At 47.9% G+C, this 24,471-nt stretch overlaps 1 protein-coding gene across 1 annotated transcript in view; it reads left to right on the top strand.

Annotated features, from left to right (window-relative positions):
• The first annotated feature begins 3,743 nt into the window (after positions 1 to 3,743).
• The window catches only part of LOC140719223 (complement factor B-like), a 231,626-nt gene continuing 210,898 nt past the window's right edge, over positions 3,744 to 24,471 (top strand). The window contains exons 1-3 of the mRNA XM_073033681.1: positions 3,744 to 3,891; positions 17,131 to 17,325; positions 18,138 to 18,320. Of these exons, the coding sequence (XP_072889782.1) occupies positions 3,834 to 3,891; positions 17,131 to 17,325; positions 18,138 to 18,320 (436 nt within the window). The 5' untranslated portion in view covers positions 3,744 to 3,833. The remainder of the gene's footprint in view (positions 3,892 to 17,130; positions 17,326 to 18,137; positions 18,321 to 24,471) is intronic.

Below are 24,471 nucleotides of genomic sequence, written 5' to 3'. Positions count from 1 at the left end.
AACTCCATCTGCCACTTCTCAGCCCAGTTTTGCATCCTATCAATGTCCCGCTGTAACCTCTGACAACCCTCCACACTATCCACACCACCTCCAACCTTTGTGTCATCAGCAAACTTACTAACCCATCCCTCCACTTCCTCATCCAGGTCATTTATAAATATCACAAAGAGAAGAGGTCTCAGAACAAATCCCTGAGGCACACCACTGGTGACCGACCTCCATGCAGAATATAACCCGTCTACAACCACACTTTGCCTTCTGTGAGCAAACCAATTCTGGATCCACAAAGCAAGGTCCCCTTGGATCCCATGCCTCCTTACTTTCTCAATAAGCCTTGCATCAAATGCATCAAAGGCATCAAATGCCTTGCTGAAATGTCGACTGTTTATTCATTTCCATAGATCCTGAGTTCCTCCAGCATTTTGTGTGTATTGCTCTGGATTTCCAGCATCTACAGAATCTCTTGTGTTTAAGTTCTGAAGCACAAGTCTTCAGTGCTATTTGCAGAAAGCTACTAGGGGCCAAGGCCTTTGCTTTAATCAATAACTTGCATGTTGTCATTACCCAGATCTCCAAACTCTTCACTGAGGGAAGCAGGCAAGGGTGCGCCCTGTGAGATCACAGCTGAGCAATGTTCTGTTCCCACCAGCTCCTCAATACTGTGGTTTACAGTCCATCTGTGAATCTCGGGTATAAAGTGAGTGATGGAGATGTAATCTATCGCAACTTGTGAAACACGTGAAGACACACACTCAATGTTTTAGGAGCGGAATCTACCCCTCTGCCATGAGATTTCTCAACAGACAATGAGCCCATGAACATCACCTTTTTTCTTCTGCACTACTGATTTATATAATGGTGGGGGGAGGGCTTTGCCTGTGATGGACTGGGCTGTATCCACTACTCTCTGTGCTCGAGGACATTGTTGTTTGCAGCCAGTCAACATACTCTCCACCGCACATGTATAGAAGTTAGTCAGAGTTTTATATTACAAGCCGAATGTTCACAAACTTCGATGCCCAGTTCCCAGTTCCAGCGTGGTGAGGATCTGGAATGTTTTTGCAATGGTTTAATATTAACCGAGTGCTGGTAATGGTCACAGTGATGGTGCAATCCCAGTCGGAAAATTACTGAAATGCTTCCCGTAGTCATTTATCTTCGATCTGTGCCCTGAGTGAACTGGCGGCCTTTTGCCCCCCGAAGCGATGAATGTGAAGCTGAGGAACTGCTGTGTTGTTCTTGCTGAATTGTGGCTCCAGGGCAATGTTATTCTGCAGGCTACGACACCAGGACTTGTGCTATTAGCTTTTTCTCTTGTCTTTGCTATTCTGCAGCCGTGTGCTGTGTGTGACTGCTCATTCTGTGTTTCACACCTTGGCCCCGGAGGAACACTGTTTCACTTCACTGTGTTCACGTGTATGGTGAATGACAATTAAACTTGAATGGTTGTAATGAACACTATGCAGGGCGAGTTTTTCACAGCACCCCGGTACACGTGGCAATCATGAACCAACTTATTAATTTAGCCTCAATGCCCATTGCTTTTCTGAATGAACCGAGCCTCCAAGGCTCCTGGGAGACAGAGAGAGAGAATTCCAGGGATTCAGCCACCCCACTGAGCAGAGAAACCTCAACTCAACATAAAGGTGCTTTGTTACTTCCAAGACCCTGACGCCCGGTCCCAGACTTCTCGACCATGTGAGGTATTGTCCGTGTATCTTACAACAATGTTTAAGTTTCAGTAACACATACAAAATGCTGGAGGAACTCAGCTAGTCAGGCAGCAGATTTGACATTTTGGACTGAGACCCTTCATCAGGACTGGAAAGCAATGGGGGAGAAGTTTCAAATTCCCCCAGAGCCATCAAATACTCCTCATGCATTAACTCTTTAATTCCTGGGATAGCTCTTGTGAACATAGACATGTATACGTGAAACATACATGGATATAGTTGAATGACAATTGAGATTGAACTTGATATGACAGTTCAATAAATGTTGAGCAAATTTGTGAGGCCTGTTTGTATCCCCAGAATGGAATACCTTGGTCAGACCAATGACGTGTAAACTATCAGCTGGACTCTGACTCTGAAACCCTATTTGCAAAGGACACTTCCTTCAATTGTAACTTTAAAACAAAGTTGTAGGTCTTAAAGAAATGGTCAATAATGACAAGTTAACATGGGGGTCAGAGAATGTTAAATCTTTGTGGATGCCATTAAGAAACTGCAAGGATAAAAAAAAAACATGGGAATCATATATATTAGTGAAGAATTGGGGTTGAGATTGCAAAGGGAGCTGGAAAAGGTATGTAAGAATGGTAATGACACAATTGTAATGGGAATTTCAATATGCAAGGGGATTTGGGAAAATCAGGTTAGTGTTGGATAACAAGAAAGGGAATTTGTTGAATGCCTACAAGATGGCTTTTTTAGAGCAGCTTGTGCTTGAGCCTATTCGGGAAAGGCTATTATAGATTGGGTGTTGTAAACTAACCCAGATTTTATTAGTCAACTTAACGTAAAGGTAACCCAGAGGAGGCAGTAATCATAATATGATTGAACTCATACTGCAATTTGAGAGGGAGAAGCATAAAACATATGTATCAATATCGCAATGGAATTACAGAGGCATGAGAGAGGAGCTTGCCCAGGTGGATTGGAGGAGGATACTGGCAGGGATCACGCAGAGCAGAGATGGCTGAACTTTCTGGGAATAGTTCACAAGGCACAGGTTTATCCCACAGAGGAAAAAGTTCTCAAATGATAGGTATGGAAACTGTGGCTGACAAGGGGAGGTATGGACTGCATAACAGCCAAGAAAAGGACACACAAGGTAGCAAAAGTGAGTGGGAAGTTGGATGATTGGGAAGCTTTTAAAATCCAACAAAAAGCAACTAAAGAAGGGAAAAGATGAAATATGAAGGCAAACTAGGCAATAATATAAAGCAGGAAACAAAGTTTTTTCAGTTATATAAAGAGTAAAAGGTGAGTCCATCCTCAGGATGGAGAAGCAACACATATTCCTTCTGGGTATTCCCCGCCCCCCCCCCCCCCAGGCGATTTCTCGATTTCCCCTTCCAGTGAACAATTCCTCCACCCCTCTTTCTCCACTCTGATCTTTCACTTCCTCTCACCTCCCTATTACTTCCCCCTGGGTCCCCTGCTCCTATGGTACAATCTCCTCTCCTATTAGATTATTTCTTCTCCAGCCCTTGGCCTTTCACGCCCACCTGGTTTCTTCAAGCTAGCTTCTTTTCCCTCCTGGCATCTTACCCTTTCCTGAGGAAGGGTCTTGGACCAAAATATCTGTTTACTCTTCTCCATATATACTGCCGGACCTACTGAGTTCCGCCAGCGTTTTATGCACTTCGCTGTGGATTTCCAGCATCTGCAAACTTTCACGTGTTTGAGACTCTATAGGCCGAATGGCCTACTTCTGATCTTATGGTATCCTTGCAGTACATTTTCAGGAATTTGTCTATCCATCTGTGTTTTACAATGGGCTGTTGCCCCAATTGCCTTTTGTGGATTCCCAAGTCTTTCCCTCTCCCTGGCTTTTTCCCAATCTCACTCCTCTAATGGGGGCTCTACTTTGTAGTTGGTGCCTCTCCCCTCTCCCAGCCTCGCACGCCTGCCCATGGACTCTGCAATTTCCAAGAACTGCTTTGTGAAAAGCAAACACAAGTTCTGTTTGTGGACCTCTGTTTACAGTGGAGTTAATGAACCAACAAAAGGTATACAGTCCCTTGCCCTCACCTCGCTTTCCATTTGGAGCTGTGACTCCGACTTTAGCGTGCCCAGGGAGGGATTAGTCATCCACGGAAACCAGGGATGAATGCACTATACCTGGGTCTTGGTTTGGGCCTCGCTTTGCTTCTGACATCTAAAGGTAAAGTAACGGGATGTAACTACGGATGTCTTTCTGTGCCTAGGTTGTTCAGAATCAGAAGCAGGTTTAATATCACTGGCAAATGTTGTGAAATTTGTTGTTTTGCAGCACCAGTACATTGTAATATGAATATTACAATACAAATATGAATAACAATAAGAACAAAAACTAAAATAAATTAAGTGAAGAATTATACAAAGAGAGCAAAAACAAAGAAAAAAGTGAGGTAGTGAGGTTGTCCATTCAGAAATCTGATGGTGGAGGGGAAGAAGCTGTTCCTGAAACATTGAGTGTGAGTCTTCATGTTCCTGTACCTCCTCCCTGATGGCAGCAATGAGAAGAGGGCATGTCCTGGGTTATGGGAGTCCTTCTTGATGGATGCCATCTTCTTGAAGCATTGTCTTTGGAAGATGTACTCGACGCTGGTTACGGAGGTACAGAGGCCCAGGTATTGGAGCTTTTTGATGAGAATTGAGGGTATTATTGTATTGAGCTGTGATCAATAAACAGCAGCCTGGCATACAGTAGCTACAGCAGTTGTCATGGTGATTCAACGCCGAGTGAAGAACCAGAGAAATTGTATGTGCTGCAGACCTATTGTAGTAATAAGCAAATTGCAGCACGTTCAGGTCCTTGCTTAGACAGGAGTTGATCACAGCCATGTGCTGTAGGTTTTCTATGTTTCTATGAACAACGATGAAAGCATTTCATCGCTGCAGCTGTGAGTGCCACTGGGCACTTCACCCTGCTCTTCACTGGCACTGGTGTGATTGTTGTCCTTTTGAAACAGGTGGGACCCTCCGACTGCAGCAGTGAGAGATTGAAGATGTCCTTGAACACTCCACCAGTTGGAGGCTTTCAAAGTCCCACCATCAGGGCCTAATGCCTTGTGAGGGTTCAGATATTCTGACATTGGCAGCCGAGACAGAGATCACAGGGTTACCGGGTGCTCTCTTTCAAAGCAAGCATAAAAGGTGTGGGGCTCATCTGGGAGTGATGAACACTGCTGTTCCTCATGTTACATCTTGCTTTGGAAGGCAGCAGCAGTACATTGTAATACACAATAATTAAAATATATAGTGGTTGGCATTTGTCTGGAAGAACAAAGAGGTGTGATGATCATCATCACAAGCCTGAGCAGAAGGTCTGGAGATCCTGAGATGCCCCAGTTGTCAAGATCCCCCCTCTGGGCCTCAGTACTATAGTCCAAAGGAAAGCTTATGAAGCAATATGTTTGGCACCAGCTTGGCCACAGGAGCTGCCAGAAGTTTGTTTAATGATGTCCAGCCACCTTGGCAGCTCCACTCTGGATTTGCTGTTTGAGTTTACTCACTTAGCCTTCTTCTCTCCCAAGGCTGCCCACAGGGCAGTGGGGCTATTTACTCCTAGCCGGGGATCTGGTTCACGAACACCAGGGTATGTCCACACACCGATGGGCCTGCATGCTATATGTGCAGGGGACAGACCTCCTCCCATCCTCTGGAGTTCAGCCTGAGTCCAAAAGGAGTCCGTTTCCACATGTTGCCGGCGAGGAGGCTTGCTGCTGGATAGCAACATTCTGGGTGATGGGGGTCCTTAATGACGGATGTGCCCTCTTTAGGCATCATCTTTTAGATAGATAGATAGATAGATACTTTATTCATCCCCATGGGGAAATTCAACTTTTTTCCAATGTCCCATACACTTGTTGTAGCAAAACTAATTACATACAATACTTAACTCAGTAAAAAAAATATGATATGCATCTAAATCACTATCTCAAAAAGCATTAATAATAGCTTTTAAAAAGTTCTTAAGTCCTGGCGGTTGAATTGTAAAGCCTAATGGCATTGGGGAGTATTGACCTCTTCATCCTGTCTGAGGAGCATTGCATCGATAGTAACCTGTCACTGAAACTGCTTCTCTGTCTCTGGATGGTGCTATGTAGAGGATGTTCAGAGTTTTCCATAATTGACCGTAGCCTACTCAGCGCCCTTCGCTCAGCTACCGATGTTAAACTCTCCAGTACTTTGCCCACGACAGAGCCCGCCTTCCTTACCAGCTTATTAAGACGTGAGGCGTCCCTCTTCTTAATGCTTCCTCCCCAACACGCCACCACAAAGAAGAGGGCGCTCTCCACAACTGACCTATAGAACATCTTCAGCATCTCACTACAGACATTGAATGACGCCAACCTTCTAAGGAAGTACAGTCGACTCTGTGCCTTCCTGCACAAGGCATCTGTGTTGGCAGTCCAGTCTAGCTTCTCGTCTAACTGTACTCCCAGATACTTGTAGGTCTTAACCTGCTCCACACATTCTCCATTAATGATCACTGGCTCCATATGAGGCCTAGATCTCCTAAAGTCCACCACCATCTCCTTGGTCTTGGTGATATTGAGACGCAGGTAGTTTGAGTTGCACCATATCACAAAGTCCTGTATCAGTTTCCTATACTCCTCCTGTCCATTCCTGACACACCCCACTATGGCCGTGTCATCAGCGAACTTCTGCACATGGCAGGACTCCGAGTTATATTGGAAGTCTGATGTGTACAGGGTGAACAGGACCGAAGAGAGTACGGTTCCCTGCGGCGCTCCTGTGCTGCTGACCACCGTGTCAGACCTACAGTCTCCCAACCGCACATATTGAGGTCTATCTGTCAAGTAGTCCACTATCCAATCCACCATGTGAGAGTCTACTCCCATCTCCGTTAGTTTGTGCCTTAAGATCTTGGGCTGGATGGTGTTAAAGGCACTAGAGAAGTCAAGGAATGTAATCCTCACAGCACAACTGACCCCATCTAGGTGAGAGAGTGATTTGTGCAGCAAATACGTGATAGCATCCTCCACTCCCACCTTCTCCTTATACGCAAACTGAAGAGGATCCTGGGCGTGCCTGGTTTGGTGGTGTTGGTTGCTGGGGAAGATTGTGCCCATGATGGAACTGGCTGTGTTTTCAACTTCTTGCTGCTTTTCCTGATCCCGTGCAGTGGCATTGTCCTCAGATCCATCGAAATGCCGAGAGATCATTGACCATTGTATCATTGCTGCCGGAATGATAGGTGAGGATGTGATTAAACCGGATGAAGAAGTGAGCCCGACGGGCTTGACGGGAGTTGAATCTCTGCATCAGGCAAGTAGGAGAGGTTCTTGTGATCAGTCCAAACCGATAACAGAGGCTCTGCCCTCTCCAGCCCAATGGGCTTGACGGGAGTTGAATCTCCTTGCGTAAAGAAAGTAGGAGAGATTCTTGTGATCAGTCCAAACCAGTAACAGAGGCTCTGCCACTCCAGCCCAATGGGCTTGACGGGAGTTGAATCTCTGCGTAAAGAAAGTAGGAGAGATTCTTGTGATCAGTCCAAACCAGTAACAGAGGCTCTGCCCTCTCCAGCCCAATGGGCTTGACAGGAGTTGAATCTCTTTGCATCAGGAAAGTAGGAGAGGTTCTTGTGATTAGTCAAAACCGATAACAGAGGCTCTGCCCTCTCCAGCCCAATGGGCTTGACGGGAGTTGAATCTCTTTGCATCAGGAAAGTAGGAGAGGTTCTTGTGATTAGTCAAAACCGATAACAGAGGCTCTGCCCTCTCCAGCCCAATGGGCTTGACGGGAGTTGAATCTCTTTGCATCAGGAAAGTAGGAGAGGTTCTTGTGATTAGTCAAAACCGATAACAGAGGCTCTGCCCTCTCCAGCCCAATGGGCTTGACGGGAGTTGAATCTCTTTGCATCAGGCAAGTAGGAGAGGTTCTTGTGATCAGTCCAAACCGATAACAGAGGCTCTGCCCTCTCCAGCCCAATGGGCTTGACGGGAGTTGAATCTCTGCATCAGGCAAGTAGGAGAGGTTCTTGTGATCAGTCCAAACCAGTAACAGAGGCTCTGCCACTCCAGCCCAATGGGCTTGACGGGAGTTGAATCTCCTTGCGTAAAGAAAGTAGGAGAGATTCTTGTGATCATTCCAAACCGATAACAGAGGCTCTGCCCTCTCCAGCCAGTGTTGTCATTCTTTCATGGGCTCCTTGACAGCCAGAAGTTCTCAGCTTCCGACATCGTGGCCGGAGTCAAGCGACAGGAAAGAAAAGCAGAATGGTGCAGCAGGTTATTTGCTGAAGAGTGCTGAGAGAGTACAACTCAAATGCCGACGTCTGACACGTCGACCCCCCAGAATGGGTCTGGGTGCTGCAGCACTGGGGTAGTGGTGAAGCTTTGCTTTCATTCCGAGATTGCTTGGCCTGCTTCGCTTGTCCAGTGGAATCCTACAGAGGTCTTCTTGGTGAACGTATTTATGGGGGGTGCGACTGAGCTGAAATTTTGGATGAAGTGGTGATAATAGTTCGCAAGCCCCATGAAGCACCGCACCTGTTTGACCATAGGTGGTTTGGGTCAGTCTGTAACCACCTAAACTTCACTCAGCTCCATTTGAACACTGACGGATCTAAGTACCTTGCCCAAAAGTGACACCTGGTCTTTTTGGAACTTGCACTTTTCTGGCTTGGCATATAAAGGAATCTGAAGGAGCTGTCTGCAAACCCTCCGGCCATGCTGGACCTGTTGGGAATAGATCCGACTGTCGACCAAATACACACAAACAAACTGGTTGGTGCATCATTGACGAGAGCCTGAAAAACAGTGGGGGCATTGGCCAGACCAAAGGGCATCACAAGGTACTCATAGTGGCCAGTGAAGGTGTTCAAAGCCATTTTCCACCCGTCCCTTTCTCTGGTACCAACCATATTTTAAGCACTGCACAGATTTATCGTGGAAAATATGATTGCTCCCTGGAGATATTCAAACGCAGAGGCAAGCAGGGGAAGAGAGTAGCGGTTCTTCATGGTAAGTTGTTGAGGGGCCAATAATGCAGGGACGAAACTTGCCATCCTTGCTCACAAAAAAGAAGCTCGCTCCTGCTGGTGAGGTTGACGGACGGATAAACTCCAAGACCAGTACCTCCTTTATACTTTCGAGGTCATCATTTCTGAATGAGAGTGAGGAAAGAGCCGGTCCCTGGGAGGACGAGCACTGGGTAAGAGGTCAATAGCGCAGTTGTATGGCCGGTGTGGAGGCAGGGAGGTGGCCTTTATTTTGTATTGAAGACCTCGACAAGATCAATATATTCAGCCAGAATCCCAGACAGGTCCACATCAGTAGTTGATACACGGGGGGATTCCCAGTCCGAGGCTTTCAGCTGGACGTAGACAGGTAAAGGGAATACTGGTCCCCAATGTTCCCAGTGAGTCCACGCAAAACTCTTCTGCTGTGCATTTCTTTGCCTGGTGACATGTGCACGCTGAATTCTATTCATTTTAATAGCTAGCAAAACACTGTCAATAAGAACTTTGATCTCCTCTGGGTATGATCATTTTTGCTCTTGTTCATCTGCACTCTCACCAAACATACGTGGCAGGCCTGTATTGGGTAATGAAGGATTTTCTCGCACAGTGTCCAAGTGCCATATGTGATATGCTTGCTAAATGATGTTTTAAGAGGTCAAGTTTTCAAATATCACTCCACATCTTCGCACTTACAAATTCTCCAGCAACATTTGTATTAGACAATAACACTTAAGTAACACCAGTTTCAATATTGTACATAAATATTTCTGCTAACTGCATGCTCCTGACCTCATGAGCTTTCGGTGCAGCCGATTCTACGGCTTCATTAAGCCACTCCGCTTCAGATGAACTAGCAGTTCTTTCATTGTGAGTGGTTTAAACTAACATGGCAGGGATGTGGGAACCAGGATGATAGAGCTGAGGATGAGCTAGCAGGTTTACAACTAGATGATGGGTGTAACATGAATGTAAGGAAGGACAAGCCAATGACTGGGTGCTGATGCAGATGGAGTAAAGAGTTAAATTGTACCACAGAGGCAAAATTCAAAAGGGCAACAAATGCAGGACTGAAAGTGCTGTATTTAAATGTGTGTGGCATTCAGAATAAGGTGGTCGAACCAATTAGAGATTGGTTGGTTTGGTGTTGTGGGCATCACTGAGTCTAGGCTGAAAGAAGACCATAGTTGGGAGCTTAACAACGATGCATTTACTTTGTATCGCAAGGACAGGCCGGAAGGCATAGGCAGTGGTGTGGGTCTGTTGGTAAGAAATGGAATTACATCTTTAGAAAGAGGAGACATAGGGTCAGAGAATGTTAAATTTTTGTGGGTACCGTTAAGAACCTACAAGGGTAAAAAAACATGGGAATCATATATAGTAGTGAAGAATTGGGGTTGAGTTTGCAAAGGGAGCTGGTAAAGGCATGGCATAATGGCAATGACACAATTGTAATGGGGGATTTCAATATGCAAGGGGATTTGGGAAAATCAGGTTAGTGTTGGATAACAAGGGAGGGAAATTATTGAATGCCTATGAGATGGATTTTAGAGCAGCTTGTGCTTGAGCCACTGTCATTGTCATTGTCACTGTCATTGATTGGGTGTTGTGTACTAGCCCTGATCTTACTAGGGAGCTTAACATAAAGGAACCCTTAGGAGGCAGTGATCATAATATAATTGAATTTATACTGTAATTTTAGGGTGAGAAGCATAAGTCATACCAGTATCGCAATGGAATAAAGGGAAGTACAGAGGCATGAGAGAGGAGCTTGCCAAGGTGGGTTGGAGGAGGATACTGGTGGGGATGATGGCAGAACAAAGATGGGTGAAGTTTCTGGGAATAGTTCACAAGTCATGGGATAGATAAGTCACACAGAGGAAGTTCTCAAATAGCAGGGGTAGACAACCTTGGCTGACAAGGAAAGAGGGCCAGCCCAAGTTGGGCCTCAACACATTACAGTTCCATCCCTGATCTTGGACTGTGACCAGCCCGTCACCTGCTCAGCCCATGCAAATCAACTGCATAAGAATCTCCACTGGAGAGGTTCTGGCATTTGAGTCAAGGTCGCTGAAGAAGGTCACCTGTGGGTCGGATATCTGAAGCTGCAGCTGTGAGGAGAACTGTTTAGACCATCCGATGTCAGGAGGACTGTGACAGTAGCACCCATCACCCCTAACATCACAGATTTTAGTGTGGCACTGAGGGTGGAGGGCTCCTGAGGTAGGAACTGTCAACAAGTGAGTGTTCTTTTGGACCCTGAAGTAGCTGGAAATTTCCTGGACATGGGGACCGCCTGTCGGCTCAACTACCGCTGCAGGTAGGAGCCAGCCCATGCCCACAAATGTCCTGGACGGCCATCTGCTTAGTTCCAGGCAGATCTGGCAGTAGACATTGGTTTTGCAGATGAGTATAAGAGGACTGTGTGGAAGAGCTGTGATTTTGAACTGGTGTTCCAACCCTCAGACTCTCCCGAGACCAGCAGCCAACGCGGAGACAGATGTCTGCTCAGGGTAACCTGGAGCTTTCAGGAAACCCAACCCTGCCTTCTAGGGAAGACCGGCTGGCCCCAGCTAATAGGCCCTTGCGAGTCCCTACCCAGCCCATTCTAGTCTCTAGTTCGGGAGCAAGCCAAGGAGATGTACAAGCAATCCAGATCTTCAGCAGCCAAGTCAAAGAGCTCCAGTTGCCAGATCCCATCTAAAGGAAGGCTCCAAAACAGAGACCCTTGGAACCTTGTCCCAAGAGCACAAAGACCACTTGTTGCACCTCACGGTCAATGTCTGAGGAGACGGACGAGGATTTGGACTTGAAGATGGCTTTTGTTTTTACTAAACACGCTTGTGGACCTATGGGGGAGACGCTGGAGTCTGTTGAACCACAACTGCTACTGAGAGAGTCTCCATCGTATCTGCCTCCATCACCACCCAGAGGAAGGTTCAGGGGTAATTACAGCACCCAAGCCAGTAGAAATCCCTTCTATCTACAAGGATTTAGAAGAGGTCTTCAGTAATGGAAGGGCCTCGACTTTTCAACCGTACCGACCCCCTGACTGCCCTTGTACGTGCTCTCAGGCCCAGAGAGAAACGCTTTGGAGGCTCCTGCCCTGGGATTCATTCGACCCTCCCCCTCCCCATACAGAAGGAGGACGGGAGCCTGTGGCAATGCATTGATTATAGAAGGCTGAATCGCACAACAGTCTAGAATCTTCCTCTCATGAACTCTACCTTTGAGATTCTCCAAGGGGCAAGAGTATTCTTGAAGCTGGACTTGTGGAGTGCAGACATCCCAGTAGGCATAAAGGAGGCCATGAGCGGAAGACGGCATTCAACACACCAACAGGGCACTAACTCTAACCACCATTTCCTTTTATGACTTTGCCTCCTCTGAAGATGCATCCTACTAAGACAAAGACAGGCAGAGACTGTCCACAACCCTCCAGTGTGAAACAAGCCCATCAATTCCTGGGATTTGCCAACTTTTACCAAAGGTTCACCAGAAACTTCAGCTCATGGTGGCTCCGCTGACTGCTCTAACCAAGAGATCCACAGGCCCTTTTGGTTGGACTACCATGGCAGAGGCTGCTTTTACAGAGCTCAAGCATCTGATGGACATTATTTACTTGGATTTCCAGAAGGTGTCTGATAAGGTGCCACATAAAAGACTTATCCATAGAGGATGTATAGAGTTGGGGGTGATGTATTAGCATGCATAGAAGATTGGTTAACTACTAGAAAGCAGGGTTGGGATACATGGGTGTTACTCTGGTTGGCAGTCATTGGTGAGCAGTGTGCCGCAGGGGTCGGTGCTGGGCCCTCGAGTTCAAGATATGCATTAGAGGGGTCCGAGTGTAGTGTATCTAAGTTTGCTGATGATACTAAATTGAGTGGAAAAACAAATTGTGCAGAAGGTACAGAGTGATATAGATGGGTTAAGTGAGTGGGCAAGGGTCTGGCAGATGGAGTACAATGTTGGTAAGTGCGAGGTCATCCACTTTTGAAAGAAAAATGGAAGAGAAGATTATTATTTAAATGGTAAAAAATTGCAGCATGCTGCTGTGCAGAGGGATTCGGGAGTGCTTGTGCATGTATCACAAGAGGTTGGTTTGCAGGTACAGCCCGCTATCAAGAAGGCAAGTGGAATCATGGCCTTCATTGCTAGAGGGATTGAATTCAAGAGCAGGGAGGTTATGCTGCAACTATACAGGGTACTGGTGAGGCTGCACCTGGAGTACTGTGTGCAGTTCGGGTCTCCTTACTTGAGGAAGGATATACTGGCTTTGGAGGCAGTGTGGAGGAGGTTCACCAGGTTGATTTCAGAGATGAGGGGGTTTGGACTATGAGGAGAGATTGAGTCACCTGGGACTGTACTTGCTGGAATACAGAAGGATGAGAGGAGATCTAATAGAAACATTTAGAATTATGAAAGGGATAGATAAGATAGAGGCAGAAAGGCTGTTTCCACTGATAGGTGAGACTAGAACTAGGGAACATAGCCTCAAGATTCAGAGACTAGAACTAGGGGACATAGCCTCAAGATTCAGGGGAGTAGATTTAGGACGGAGATGAGGAGGAACTGCTTTTTCCAGAGAGTGGTGAATTTGTGGAATTCTCTGCTGGTGAAGCAGTGGAGGCTACCTCGGTAAATATATTTAAGACAAGGTTGGATAGATTTTTGCATAGTAGGGAATTAAGGGTTATGGGGGAAAAGACAGGTGGAGATGAGTCCTTGGCCAGATCAGCCATGATCTTATTAAGTGTCAGAGCAGGCTCAATGGGCCACATGGCCTACTCCTGCTTCCACTTCTTATGTACAACAGCTCCCATTTTGGTTGAACCTAACCCGGACCCTCCCTTCATCATGGAGATGGACACCTCGAGCATTGAAGTAGGTGCAGTGTTGTCTCAACGGACACCTTTGGGCAACAAATTGCACCTGTGTGCATTCTTTTCCAGGCGGTTAACCCCAGCGTGAGTTGGCGCGGATAAGGCATCGAACTAGTAACCTGAAGGTCACTGGTTCGAGCCTCAGCTGAGACAGCATGTTTGTGTCCTTGAGCAAGGCACTTAACCACACATTGCTCTGCAATGACACCGGTGCCAAGCTGCATGGGTCCTAGTGCCCTTCCCTTTGACAACATCAGTGGCGTGGAGAGGGGAAGGCTTGCAGCTTGGGCAACTGCCAGTCTCCCATACAACCCTGCCCAGGCCAGCGCCCTGGAAAAACCTTCCAAGGTGCAAATCCATGGTGTCATGAGACTGACAGATGCCTATTATAACCCCAGCAGAGATGAACTATGACTTGGGAATTGGGAGCTTCTTGCAGTTAAATTAGCTCTGGAGGAATGGTTTCACTGGCTAGAAAGGGCCAAGAACCTTCTTATAGTTTGAGCAGACCACGTGAATCTGGCTTGTATTTAGCCTGAATTCCAGGCAGGCCAGGTGGTCTTTGCTCATTAACCATTTTAATTTCATCCTGACCTGGTGACCAGAGTCAAAGAACCAGAAGCCAGATGCCTTGTCCTGTCAGTTTTGAGAAGAACAGCCAACCACCATTCTGCATCAAGCCAAGGTGGGGAATTGATGCTCTTGTTTCCAAGGCCCCAGCGCAAAGGGAAGATTCCTAACAACGGTGCTCCAGGTCAGCCGGTCGTCCCAAGTTCCGTTCTGTCCCAAGTACTCCAGTGGACACATTCCTTGAGAATGGCCGCTCACCTAGGGATTGCCAGCACCCTCGAGTTTATCAAGTGGAGGTGGTGGTGGCCTGGAAGAAAGTTCGGCTGTATGTACCCTGGCATGGAAGGAGCCATGTAGCCGACCTCAAGGGCTGGACAGACCATGGGCTCACATCTCCATAGACTTGGATAGTCTACCAACTGTGGCGGAGACAGCCAAAATTGTCTTGCACCAGGTCTTTGGGATTCATGGTTTTCTGGTGGGCATTTTGTTGGATTGCAGTCTGCAATTCACATCACATTTCTGAGGAGTGTTTTGCAAACTGATTGGGGCAACAGCGGGTCTTTCCTCCGGGTTTCACCTGCAGCCCAATGGTCAGATGGAGCAGGTGAACCAAGATACGGAACATACCTTAAGATGCCTGGCCTCTGAAAGACTGAACAAGTAGAGTGACCATTTGATGTGGGCAGAGATTGCCCACAACACATTATGCATTCAGCGCATGGGATATTCCTGTCCAAATGCCAATTTGGGTATTCTTTGCCACACTTCGCTTGGTGGGAGGGTGAGGTTGAGGGTTCCTGTGGCCAAAGATCTCACCCGTCGCTGCAAGGAGAGATAGACTAGGGCAAGGGAGATTTTGCTAGCTTCTACTCTGAAGGCTGAAATAAATGCTAACCATGAGAAGAGGCTCCAGTTTTGCAGCCTGGGCAACAGGTCTGCCTGTCGACCCAGAACTTGCCTCTGAGTGGAGTCCAGGAAATTAGAGCCCAAGTTCATTGGACCCTCCAAGATTTTCAGGAAAGTAAATCTGGTGGCCTACACCTTGCAGCTCCCCAAGACTTCCAAGTTTCCAAGTTAAAGCCTGTGAACACCAGCATGTCAGCTCTGCCGCCACCCAGGTTTGCTGATGGGGAACAGGTCTTCACCGTGAGAAGAATTTTGGATTCAGGAACTGTTCGGGGTGTTCAGCAGTTCTTTGTGGATTGAGAGGGATTTGGACCCGAGGAACGTCTCGGATCTGATGCTCATCCGTGCCTACGATCATCGTCTCCACAGACAGCCAGGGCTGCCAGGAGTCGGCCATAGGGGAGAGTCCTGTTATGCCACACACCGAACTCCACCCGCTTCTAGGTTTAGACGCTCTAACTCCTCGGTGTGCAGATAGCTGGGGCGGTCTCTTTAAAGATTCAGCGTTGTCCCGGTAATTGGCAATCATGTTTTGGGCACCAAGAGGGGACTATTTGAAGAGCACCTTAGCAGAAGTTCAGTGCTCAGTTGTCAGCCTTACTAGAGATTTCGTCCAGTGTTATGTTTCATGCACAATTCTCGATCCAGATTGAAACTGTGTCTCGATCTTGGCTTCAGGTATTCCAGTGTTTGGGTCCAAACCATCCTTGTAAAGGGCCCTCATCACAGTAATAACGGATCAATCATAATATAATTTGTGGAATTCTGAATCTAAAACTACATCAGGCTTATATATAGCAAGGCATGCTTTCTTTTGAGATTGTATTTTAAAGCAAGGTTTTGGTGAATGATGTTTGCCACTTGATTGTCCCTGTGTAAGTAATCAGATTGAGTTAAACTGCAACAGGATCCTGTAGTGTGTTGGATAGTTTCTGTTTTTTTCTTGTCGTTTCCTGCATTTATCATCTTGAATGTGTTGGTCTTTTATTAAGTATTTTTAATATTTTTCTTGTTAACTACCTGGTCCCGTATTGCCACAGGGAACCCTTCTGTTTCTGGGAAGAGGTCTCCAACTCTGAGCCAGGCGTTTGACAAACCACAAAGGGCCATAAAACAAGAGGGAAAAGAAACTAAACAGGCAACATGGTAAATTTTCGACAGGCAGAGTGAAATCTGGGAGAAGCTGGTGGAGTCCGGTTGTATAAATGAGTGAACAAGGACTGGGGTTAAATAGGCTGCCGGTGATGAGTCTGGAGTGAGTGGCAGGTGAACCCTATTAGCTGGGTGGAGACTGGGAGGTGCCTGCACGTGCAGGCTGGGAGATGTCAGTGAGAACAGACCTGACAGGTGGATGGGCAGTCAGTGAACTGACTCTGAAATCTGTTACACGGTACTGCTCTATGTAACACCCTCCGGCCCAGGTCCCCAACGTACAAGGGAAGGATCACTGCATAAGGAGACCTCCCTCAGTGTCAAGTGCTAAAACAGACTGCCGTGGCATGTCTGGATGGCAGCTGAGGAGAAGGAAGTGAAAAGCCCATGCAAAAACCACCTTGGCTTCACCATCGTGAAATCAGTGGGTAAATATCTTCCATGAGTCGGCTCGTGTTGTGTGGGGCCAGCTATTGAGAGAAATCTCAGCTAACAGAAATTCCACGGTGACATTAGAATCAAAATCAGAACCACGTTTATTATCACCAGTATGTGTTGTGAAATTTGGAATCTTAGCTGCAGCAGTTCAAAGCAATATATAATATAGAATAATAATACTTAAATCATGCAAAAACAGAAATAATGTATATTAAAAAAGTGAGGTAGTGTTCACGGGTTCAATGTCCATTTAGGAATCGGATGGCAAAGGGGAAGAAGCTGTTCCTGCCAGTTCCAGCTTCTAGACAGGGATGGGAGGGATGTGGGGAGGGGGAGAAGAATGGGACAGGTAGCACAGGTCCTGTGGGCTGAATGGCTTCACCTATATCAGTTCTTTGACCCCATCCCCCTCGCGCCCCTCCTGCATTTCTACCTGCTCTTTAATATTCCAGGAGTTACACTGACGTGTTGTTTGCAGGAGAGGAGGTGGTAACCTGTGACCCCAACATTCACATCACTGGAGGGTGGGTCATCAAGTCCAAAGGCAATAATGTGACGAGTGTGGCGACGTTCCAGTGTCCGGATTGGCATTATCCCTGGCCAATGTCCACTTCGAAGTGTCTTCATAGTGGCAAATGGAGATTCTACAACAAAGGAACGTTCATCTGTAAAGGTACGTTTACCTTCTGTAAAGATTCTTCTAACATCTGTAAAGGGACAGTAAACAGTTGTTTTCCCTCGCTCTCCCACTGCCTTACTCTCTTGGTCATATTCACTCCTCCTTACACCTCTGCCTGACTCTCCCCTTCTCCCTCTTACTTTTTTATCCCTACATAACTCTTTCTTCTTCCCTTTTTTGCTATATCTCTTTCCCTTTTTCTCTCTTTCCCACTCCCTTACCTTGCTCTCCTATTTTCACTCTTCTCTCATCATACTACACTGCTTCCTCCCTCTCTGTCCTGCTCTCTGCTCCTTCTCCCCATTTCCTGCTTCTCCCCCTCTCCTGCCTTGACCCCAGTCTTTCGCTCTCCCCTGCCGCTTCACCCTGCCTTGCTCCATAGAATGAGCCCGGGGGACTAGACTTCGGTCCAAACTCCAGAAGGGTAAGAAGTGGTGCTATCGTGGTTCTAACATCACCATCCCACAGGCCAGGTCTACCGCGCTGTCTTTCTCTAAGGTCTCATGGGGCATAGGCTCTGGATAGCACTAGCCAGAGACATCATCCTGGACGGTCTTTCAAGTTATCCCTAGGAGAATCCATCTTTAAAGATCTTTTCTCTCCCAGAAATGAGGTATTGGCGATTCTGTAACTCTGGCAGTTTGTTGGGATGGGGTTGCTAACCCTATGCCCAAACTGCTCCTTTCATAGCTGGACTTGGGACCCTCCATGGTGGAGTTAAGTTTGCCATTCTGGCCACATCCAATTATCGAGCACGGCCTAACTACTAACTGCCTCAATGTAACATCAGCTTTCACCTTTCTCAGCGTTAGAATGTCCAGCTCCTGTACTCGAAGATGGAACTGTCTACCCCGGGAACTTGTCCTTTGTACAGGGAGAGACTGCTTCATTTGACTGTTACGACGGGTACATCCTTAAAGGTTCACAGAAGAGAACGTGCATGAAGAACGGTCGTTGGAATGGGACCAATGCTGTCTGTACCACAGGATGTAAGTTCATCTTCTATAAAGGTTGGCCTTGGAATCAAAAGGATATGGACAGGATAAATGAGTGGGCAAGTGGGTGGTAGAAGTAGTTTATTAACAGGGAAGTGAGAAGGTTCAGTTGAAAGCCCAACATAAAGGTGGTCCCCAGGTTATGTATTGATTCATTCTTGAGAATTGAGCCTACTCTGACTACCAAATCATGTTGACAAAGATAGAACTGTGGATGTGGTGTATATGGATTTTAGTAAGTTGAGCAAGGCCTTACTTGGTAGGCTCATTCATAATGTCAGAAGGCACGAGATCCTGGGAGACTTGGCAGTCTGGATTTAGAGTTATCCATAGGAAACAGAGGGTGGTTGTAGATGGAGTGATATGTGCCTGGATATGCATGGCTACAGGTGTTTCACAGGGATCCATTGTGAGACACCTGCTCTTTGTGATTTTTATAAACAGCTTGGATGAGGAAGTGGAAGGTAGGTTAGGAAGTTTGCAGATGACATGAAGGTTGGTGGAGTTGTGGATAGTGTAGAAGGCTGTTGTAGGTTACAGTGGAACATTGACAGGATGCAGAGTTGAACTGAGAGATGGCAGGTGGAGTTCAACCCCAAAAAATGTGAAATGATTCATTTTGGAAGGTCGAACTTGAGGCAGAGTACAACTTTAATCACAGAGAGATCCTGGAGTCCACGTCCATAGGTTCCTCAAAGGTGCCACACAAGTTGATAGGGAGGTTAAGAAGGCGTATGATGTGTTAGTCTTAATTCTAGACATTGCAGGTCTATAAAACCCTTGTTCAGCTCTGGTCATCTCATTATAGAAAGAATGTGGAAGCTTTAGAGAGGGTGCAGAGGAGATTTACCAGGAGGCTATCTGGATTAGAGAGGGTGCAGAGGAGATTTACCAGGACGCTGCCAGGATTAGAGAGGGTGCAGAGGAGATTTACCAGGAGGCTATCTGGATTAGAGAGGGTGCAGAGGAGATTTACCAGGAGGCTATCTGGATTAGAGAGGGTGCAGAGGAGATTCACCAGGATGCTGCCTGGATTAGAGAGGGTGCAGAGGAGATTGACCAGGACGCTGCCTGGATTAGAGAGGGTGCAGAGGAGATTTACCAGGAGGCTATCTGGATTAGCGAGGGTGCAGAGGAGATTTACCAGGAGGCTATCTGGATTAGAGAGGGTGCAGAGGAGATTCACCAGGATGCTGCCTGGATTAGAGAGGGTGCAGAGGAGATTTACCAGGATGCTGCCTGGATTAGAGAGGGTGCAGAGGAGATTGACCAGGACGCTGCCTGGATTAGAGAGGGTGCAGAGGAGATTTACCAGGAGGCTATCTGGATTAGAGAGGGTGCAGAGGAGATTTACCAGGAGGCTATCTGGATTAGAGAGGGTGCAGAGGAGATTCACCAGGATGCTACCTGGATTAGAGAAGGTGCAGAGGAGATTTACCAGGATGCTGCCTGGATTAGAGAGGGTGCAGAGGAGATTCACCAGGATGCTGTCTGGATTAGAGAGGGTGCAGAGGAGAGTTACCAGGATGCTGCCTGGATTAGAGAGGGTGCAGAGGAGATTTACCAGGGTGCTGCCTGGATTAGAGAGGGTGCAGAGGAGATTTACCAGGATGCTGCCTGGATTAGAGAGGGTGCAGAGGAGAGTTACCAGGATGCTGCCTGGATTAGAGAGTGTGCAGAGGAGATTTACCAGGAGGCTATCTGGATTAGAGAGGGTGCAGAGGAGATTTACCAGGAGGCTATCTGGATTAGAGAGGGTGCAGAGGAGATTTACCAGGAGGCTATCTGGATTAGAGAGGGTGCAGAGGAGATTTACCAGGGTGCTGCCTGGATTAGAGAGGGTGCAGAGGAGATTCACCAGGATGCTGTCTGGATTAGAGAGGGTGCAGAGGAGAGTTACCAGGATGCTGCCTGGATTAGAGAGTGTGCAGAGGAGATTCACCAGGATGCTGCCTGGATTAGAGAGGATGCAGAGGAGATTTACCAGGACGCTGCCTGGATTAGAGAGGGTGCAGAGGAGATTGACCAGGATGCTGCCTGGATTAGAGAGGGTGCAGAGGAGATTTACCAGGATGCTGCCTGGATTAGAGAGGGTGCAGAGGAGATTCACCACGATGCTGCCTGGATTAGAGAGGGTGCAGAGGAGATTCACCAGGATGCTGCCTGGATTAGAGAGGGTGCAGAGGAGATTTACCAGGAGGCTATCTGGATTAGAGAGGGTGCAGAGGAGATTTACCAGGAGGCTATCTGGATTAGAGAGGGTGCAGAGGAGATTGACCAGGAGGCTATCTGGATTAGAGAGGGTGCAGAGGAGATTTACCAGGATGCTGTCTGGATTAGAGAGGGTGCAGAGGAGATTTACCAGGATGCTGCCTGGATTAGAGAGGGTGCAGAGGAGATTGACCAGGATGCTGCCTGGATTAGAGAGGGTGCAGAGGAGATTTACCAGGATGCTGTCTGGATTAGAGAGGGTGCAGAGGAGATTTACCAGGAGGCTATCTGGATTAGAGAGGGTGCAGAGGAGATTTACCAGGAGGCTCTCTGGATTAGAGAGGGTGCAGAGGAGATTTCCCAGGAGGCTATCTGGATTAGAGAGGGTGCAGAGGAGATTTACCAGGAGGCTATCTGGATTAGAGAGGGTGCAGAGGAGATTTCCCAGGAGGCTGCCTGGATTAGAGAGGGTGCAGAGGAGATTTACCAGGAGGCTATCTGGATTAGAGAGGGTGCAGAGGAGATTTCCCAGGAGGCTATCTGGATTAGAGAGGGTGCAGAGGAGATTTACCAGGAGGCTGTCTGGATTAGAGAGGGTGCAGAGGAGATTTACCAGGAGGCTATCTGGATTAGAGAGGGTGCAGAGGAGATTTACCAGGAGGCTATCTGGATTAGAGAGGGTGCAGAGGAGATTTACCAGGATGCTATCTGGATTAGAGAGGGTGCAGAGGAGATTTACCAGGATGCTGCCTGGATTAGAGAGGGTGCAGAGGAGATTCACCAGGAGGCTATCTGGATTAGAGAGGGTGCAGAGGAGATTCACCAGGATGCTGCCTGGATTAGAGAGGGTGCAGAGGAGATTCACCAGGATGCTGCCTGGATTAGAGAGGGTGCAGAGGAGATTTACCAGGGTGCTGTCTGGATTAGAGAGGGTGCAGAGGAGATTTACCAGGATGCTGCCTGGATTAGAGAGCGTGCAGAAGAGATTCACCAGGAGGCTATCTGGATTAGAGAGGGTGCAGAGGAGATTCACCAGGATGCTGCCTGGATTAGAGAGGGTGCAGAGGAGATTCACCAGGAGGCTATCTGGATTAGAGAGGGTGCAGAGGAGATTCACCAGGAGGCTATCTGGATTAGAGAGGGTGCAGAGGAGATTTACCAGGAGGCTGCCTGGATTAGAGTGGGTGCAGAGGAGATTTACCAGGATGCTGCCTGGATTAGAGAGGGTGCAGAGGAGATTTACCAGGATGCTGTCTGGATTAGAGAGGGTGCAGAGGAGATTTACCAGGAGGCTATCTGGATTAGAGAGGGTGCAGAGGAGATTTACCAGGAGGCTATCTGGATTAGAGAGGGTGCAGAGGAGATTTCCCAGGAGGCTATCTGGATTAGAGAGGGTGCAGAGGAGATTTACCAGGAGGCTATCTGGATTAGAGAGGGTGCAGAGGAGATTTCCCAGGAGGCTGCCTGGATTAGAGAGGGTGCAGAGGAGATTTACCAGGAGGCTATCTGGATTAGAGAGGGTGCAGAGGAGATTTCCCAGGAGGCTATCTGGATTAGAGAGGGTGCAGAGGAGATTTACCAGGAGGCTGTCTGGATTAGAGAGGGTGCAGAGGAGATTTACCAGGAGGCTATCTGGATTAGAGAGGGTGCAGAGGAGATTTACCAGGAGGCTATCTGGATTAGAGAGGGTGCAGAGGAGATTTACCAGGATGCTATCTGGATTAGAGAGGGTGCAGAGGAGATTTACCAGGATGCTGCCTGGATTAGAGAGGGTGCAGAGGAGATTCACCAGGAGGCTATCTGGATTAGAGAGGGTGCAGAGGAGATTCACCAGGATGCTGCCTGGATTAGAGAGGGTGCAGAGGAGATTCACCAGGATGCTGCCTGGATTAGAGAGGGTGCAGAGGTGATTCACCAGGATGCTGTCTGGATTAGAGAGGGTGCAGAGGAGATTTACCAGGATGCTGCCTGGATTAGAGAGGGTGCAGAAGAGATTCACCAGGAGGCTATCTGGATTAGAGAGGGTGCAGAGGAGATTCACCAGGATTAGAGAGGGTGCAGAGGAGATTCACCAGGAGGCTATCTGGATTAGAGAGGGTGCAGAGGAGATTTACCAGGAGGCTGCCTGGATTAGAGTGGGTGTAGAGGAGATTTACCAGGATGCTGCCTGGATTAGAGAGGGTGCAGAGGAGATTTACCAGGATGCTGCCTGGATTAGAGAGGGTGCAGAGGAGATTTCCCAGGAGGCTGCCTGGATTAGAGAGGGTGCAGAGGAGATTTACCAGGAGGCTATCTGGATTAGAGAGGGTGCAGAGGAGATTCACCAGGATGCTGCCTGGATTAGAGAGGGTGCAGAGGAGATTTACCAGGAGGCTATCTGGATTAGAGAGGGTGCAGAGGAGATTGACCAGGATGCTATCTGGATTAGAGAGGGTGCAGAGGAGATTTACCAGGATGCTGCCTGGATTAGAGAGGGTGCAGAGGAGATTCACCAGGATGCCGCCTGGATTAGAGAGGGTGCAGAGGAGATTGACCAGGATACCCTCTGGATTAGAGAGGGTGCAGAGGAGATTTACCAGGATGCTGCCTGGATTAGAGAGGGTGCAGAGGAGATTCACCAGGATGCTGTCTGGATTAGAGAGGGTGCAGAGGAGATTTACCAGGAGGCTGCCTGGATTAGAGAGGGTGCAGAGGAGATTCACCAGGATGCTGCCTGGATTAGATAGGGTGCAGAGGAGATTTACCAGGAGGCTGCCTGGATTAGAGAGGGTGCAGAGGAGATTCACCAGGAGGCTATCTGGATTAGAGAGGGTGCAGAGGAGATTCACCAGGATGCTGCCTGGATTAGAGAGGGTGCAGAGGAGATTCACCAGGAGGCTATCTGGATTAGAGAGGGTGCAGAGGAGATTTACCAGGAGGCTGCCTGGATTAGAGAGGGTGCAGAGGAGATTTACCAGGATGCTGCCTGGATTAGAGAGGGTGCAGAGGAGATTTCCCAGGAGGCTGCCTGGATTAGAGAGGGTGCAGAGGAGATTTACCAGGAGGCTATCTGGATTAGAGAGGGTGCAGAGGAGATTTACCAGGATGCTGCCTGGATTAGAGAGGGTGCAGAGGAGATTCACCAGGATGCCGCCTGGATTAGAGAGGGTGCAGAGGAGATTGACCAGGATGCTGCCTGGATTAGAGAGGGTGCAGAGGAGATTCACCAGGATGCCGCCTGGATTAGAGAGGGTGCAGAGGAGATTGACCAGGATACCCTCTGGATTCGAGAGGGTGCAGAGGAGATTTACCAGGGTGCTGCCTGGATTAGAGAGGGTGCAGAAGAGATTTACCAGGAGGCTATCTGGATTAGAGAGTGTGCAGAGGAGATTGACCAGGATGCTGCCTGGATTAGAGAGGGTGCAGAGGAGATTCACCAGGATGCTGCCTGGATTAGAGAGGGTGCAGAGGAGATTCACCAGGATGCTGTCTGGATTAGAGAGGGTGCAGAGGAGATTTACCAGGAGGCTGCCTGGATTAGAGAGGGTGCAGAGGAGATTCACCAGGATGCTGCCTGGATTAGAGAGGGTGCAGAGGAGATTTACCAGGAGGCTGCCTGGATTAGAGAGGGTGCAGAGGAGATTCACCAGGAGGCTATCTGGATTAGAGAGGGTGCAGAGGAGATTTCCCAGGAGGCTATCTGGATTAGAGAGGGTGTCTTATTGAGGATAGGTTGAGCGTGCTAGAGGTTTTTACTTTGGAGCGAAGGATGTTGAGATGTGTACAAGATAAAAGCCATGGACAGCCAGAGACTTTCTGTCAGGGCAGTGTACAAGAGGGTATAACTTTATGGTGACAGGAGGAAAGTATAGAGACGTCAGACGCAGTTTATTTGTACATGGAGTGGCAAGTGTGTGGATATTTGGTGATGGTTTTAGGGACGTTTAAAAACCTC

Source organism: Hemitrygon akajei, chromosome 2 (assembly GCF_048418815.1).
Source record: "Hemitrygon akajei chromosome 2, sHemAka1.3, whole genome shotgun sequence".
Taxonomy (NCBI): domain Eukaryota; kingdom Metazoa; phylum Chordata; class Chondrichthyes; order Myliobatiformes; family Dasyatidae; genus Hemitrygon; species Hemitrygon akajei.
The sequence above is the reverse complement of the archived record's forward strand: the minus strand, read 5'-3'. Positions and strand labels throughout refer to the sequence as shown.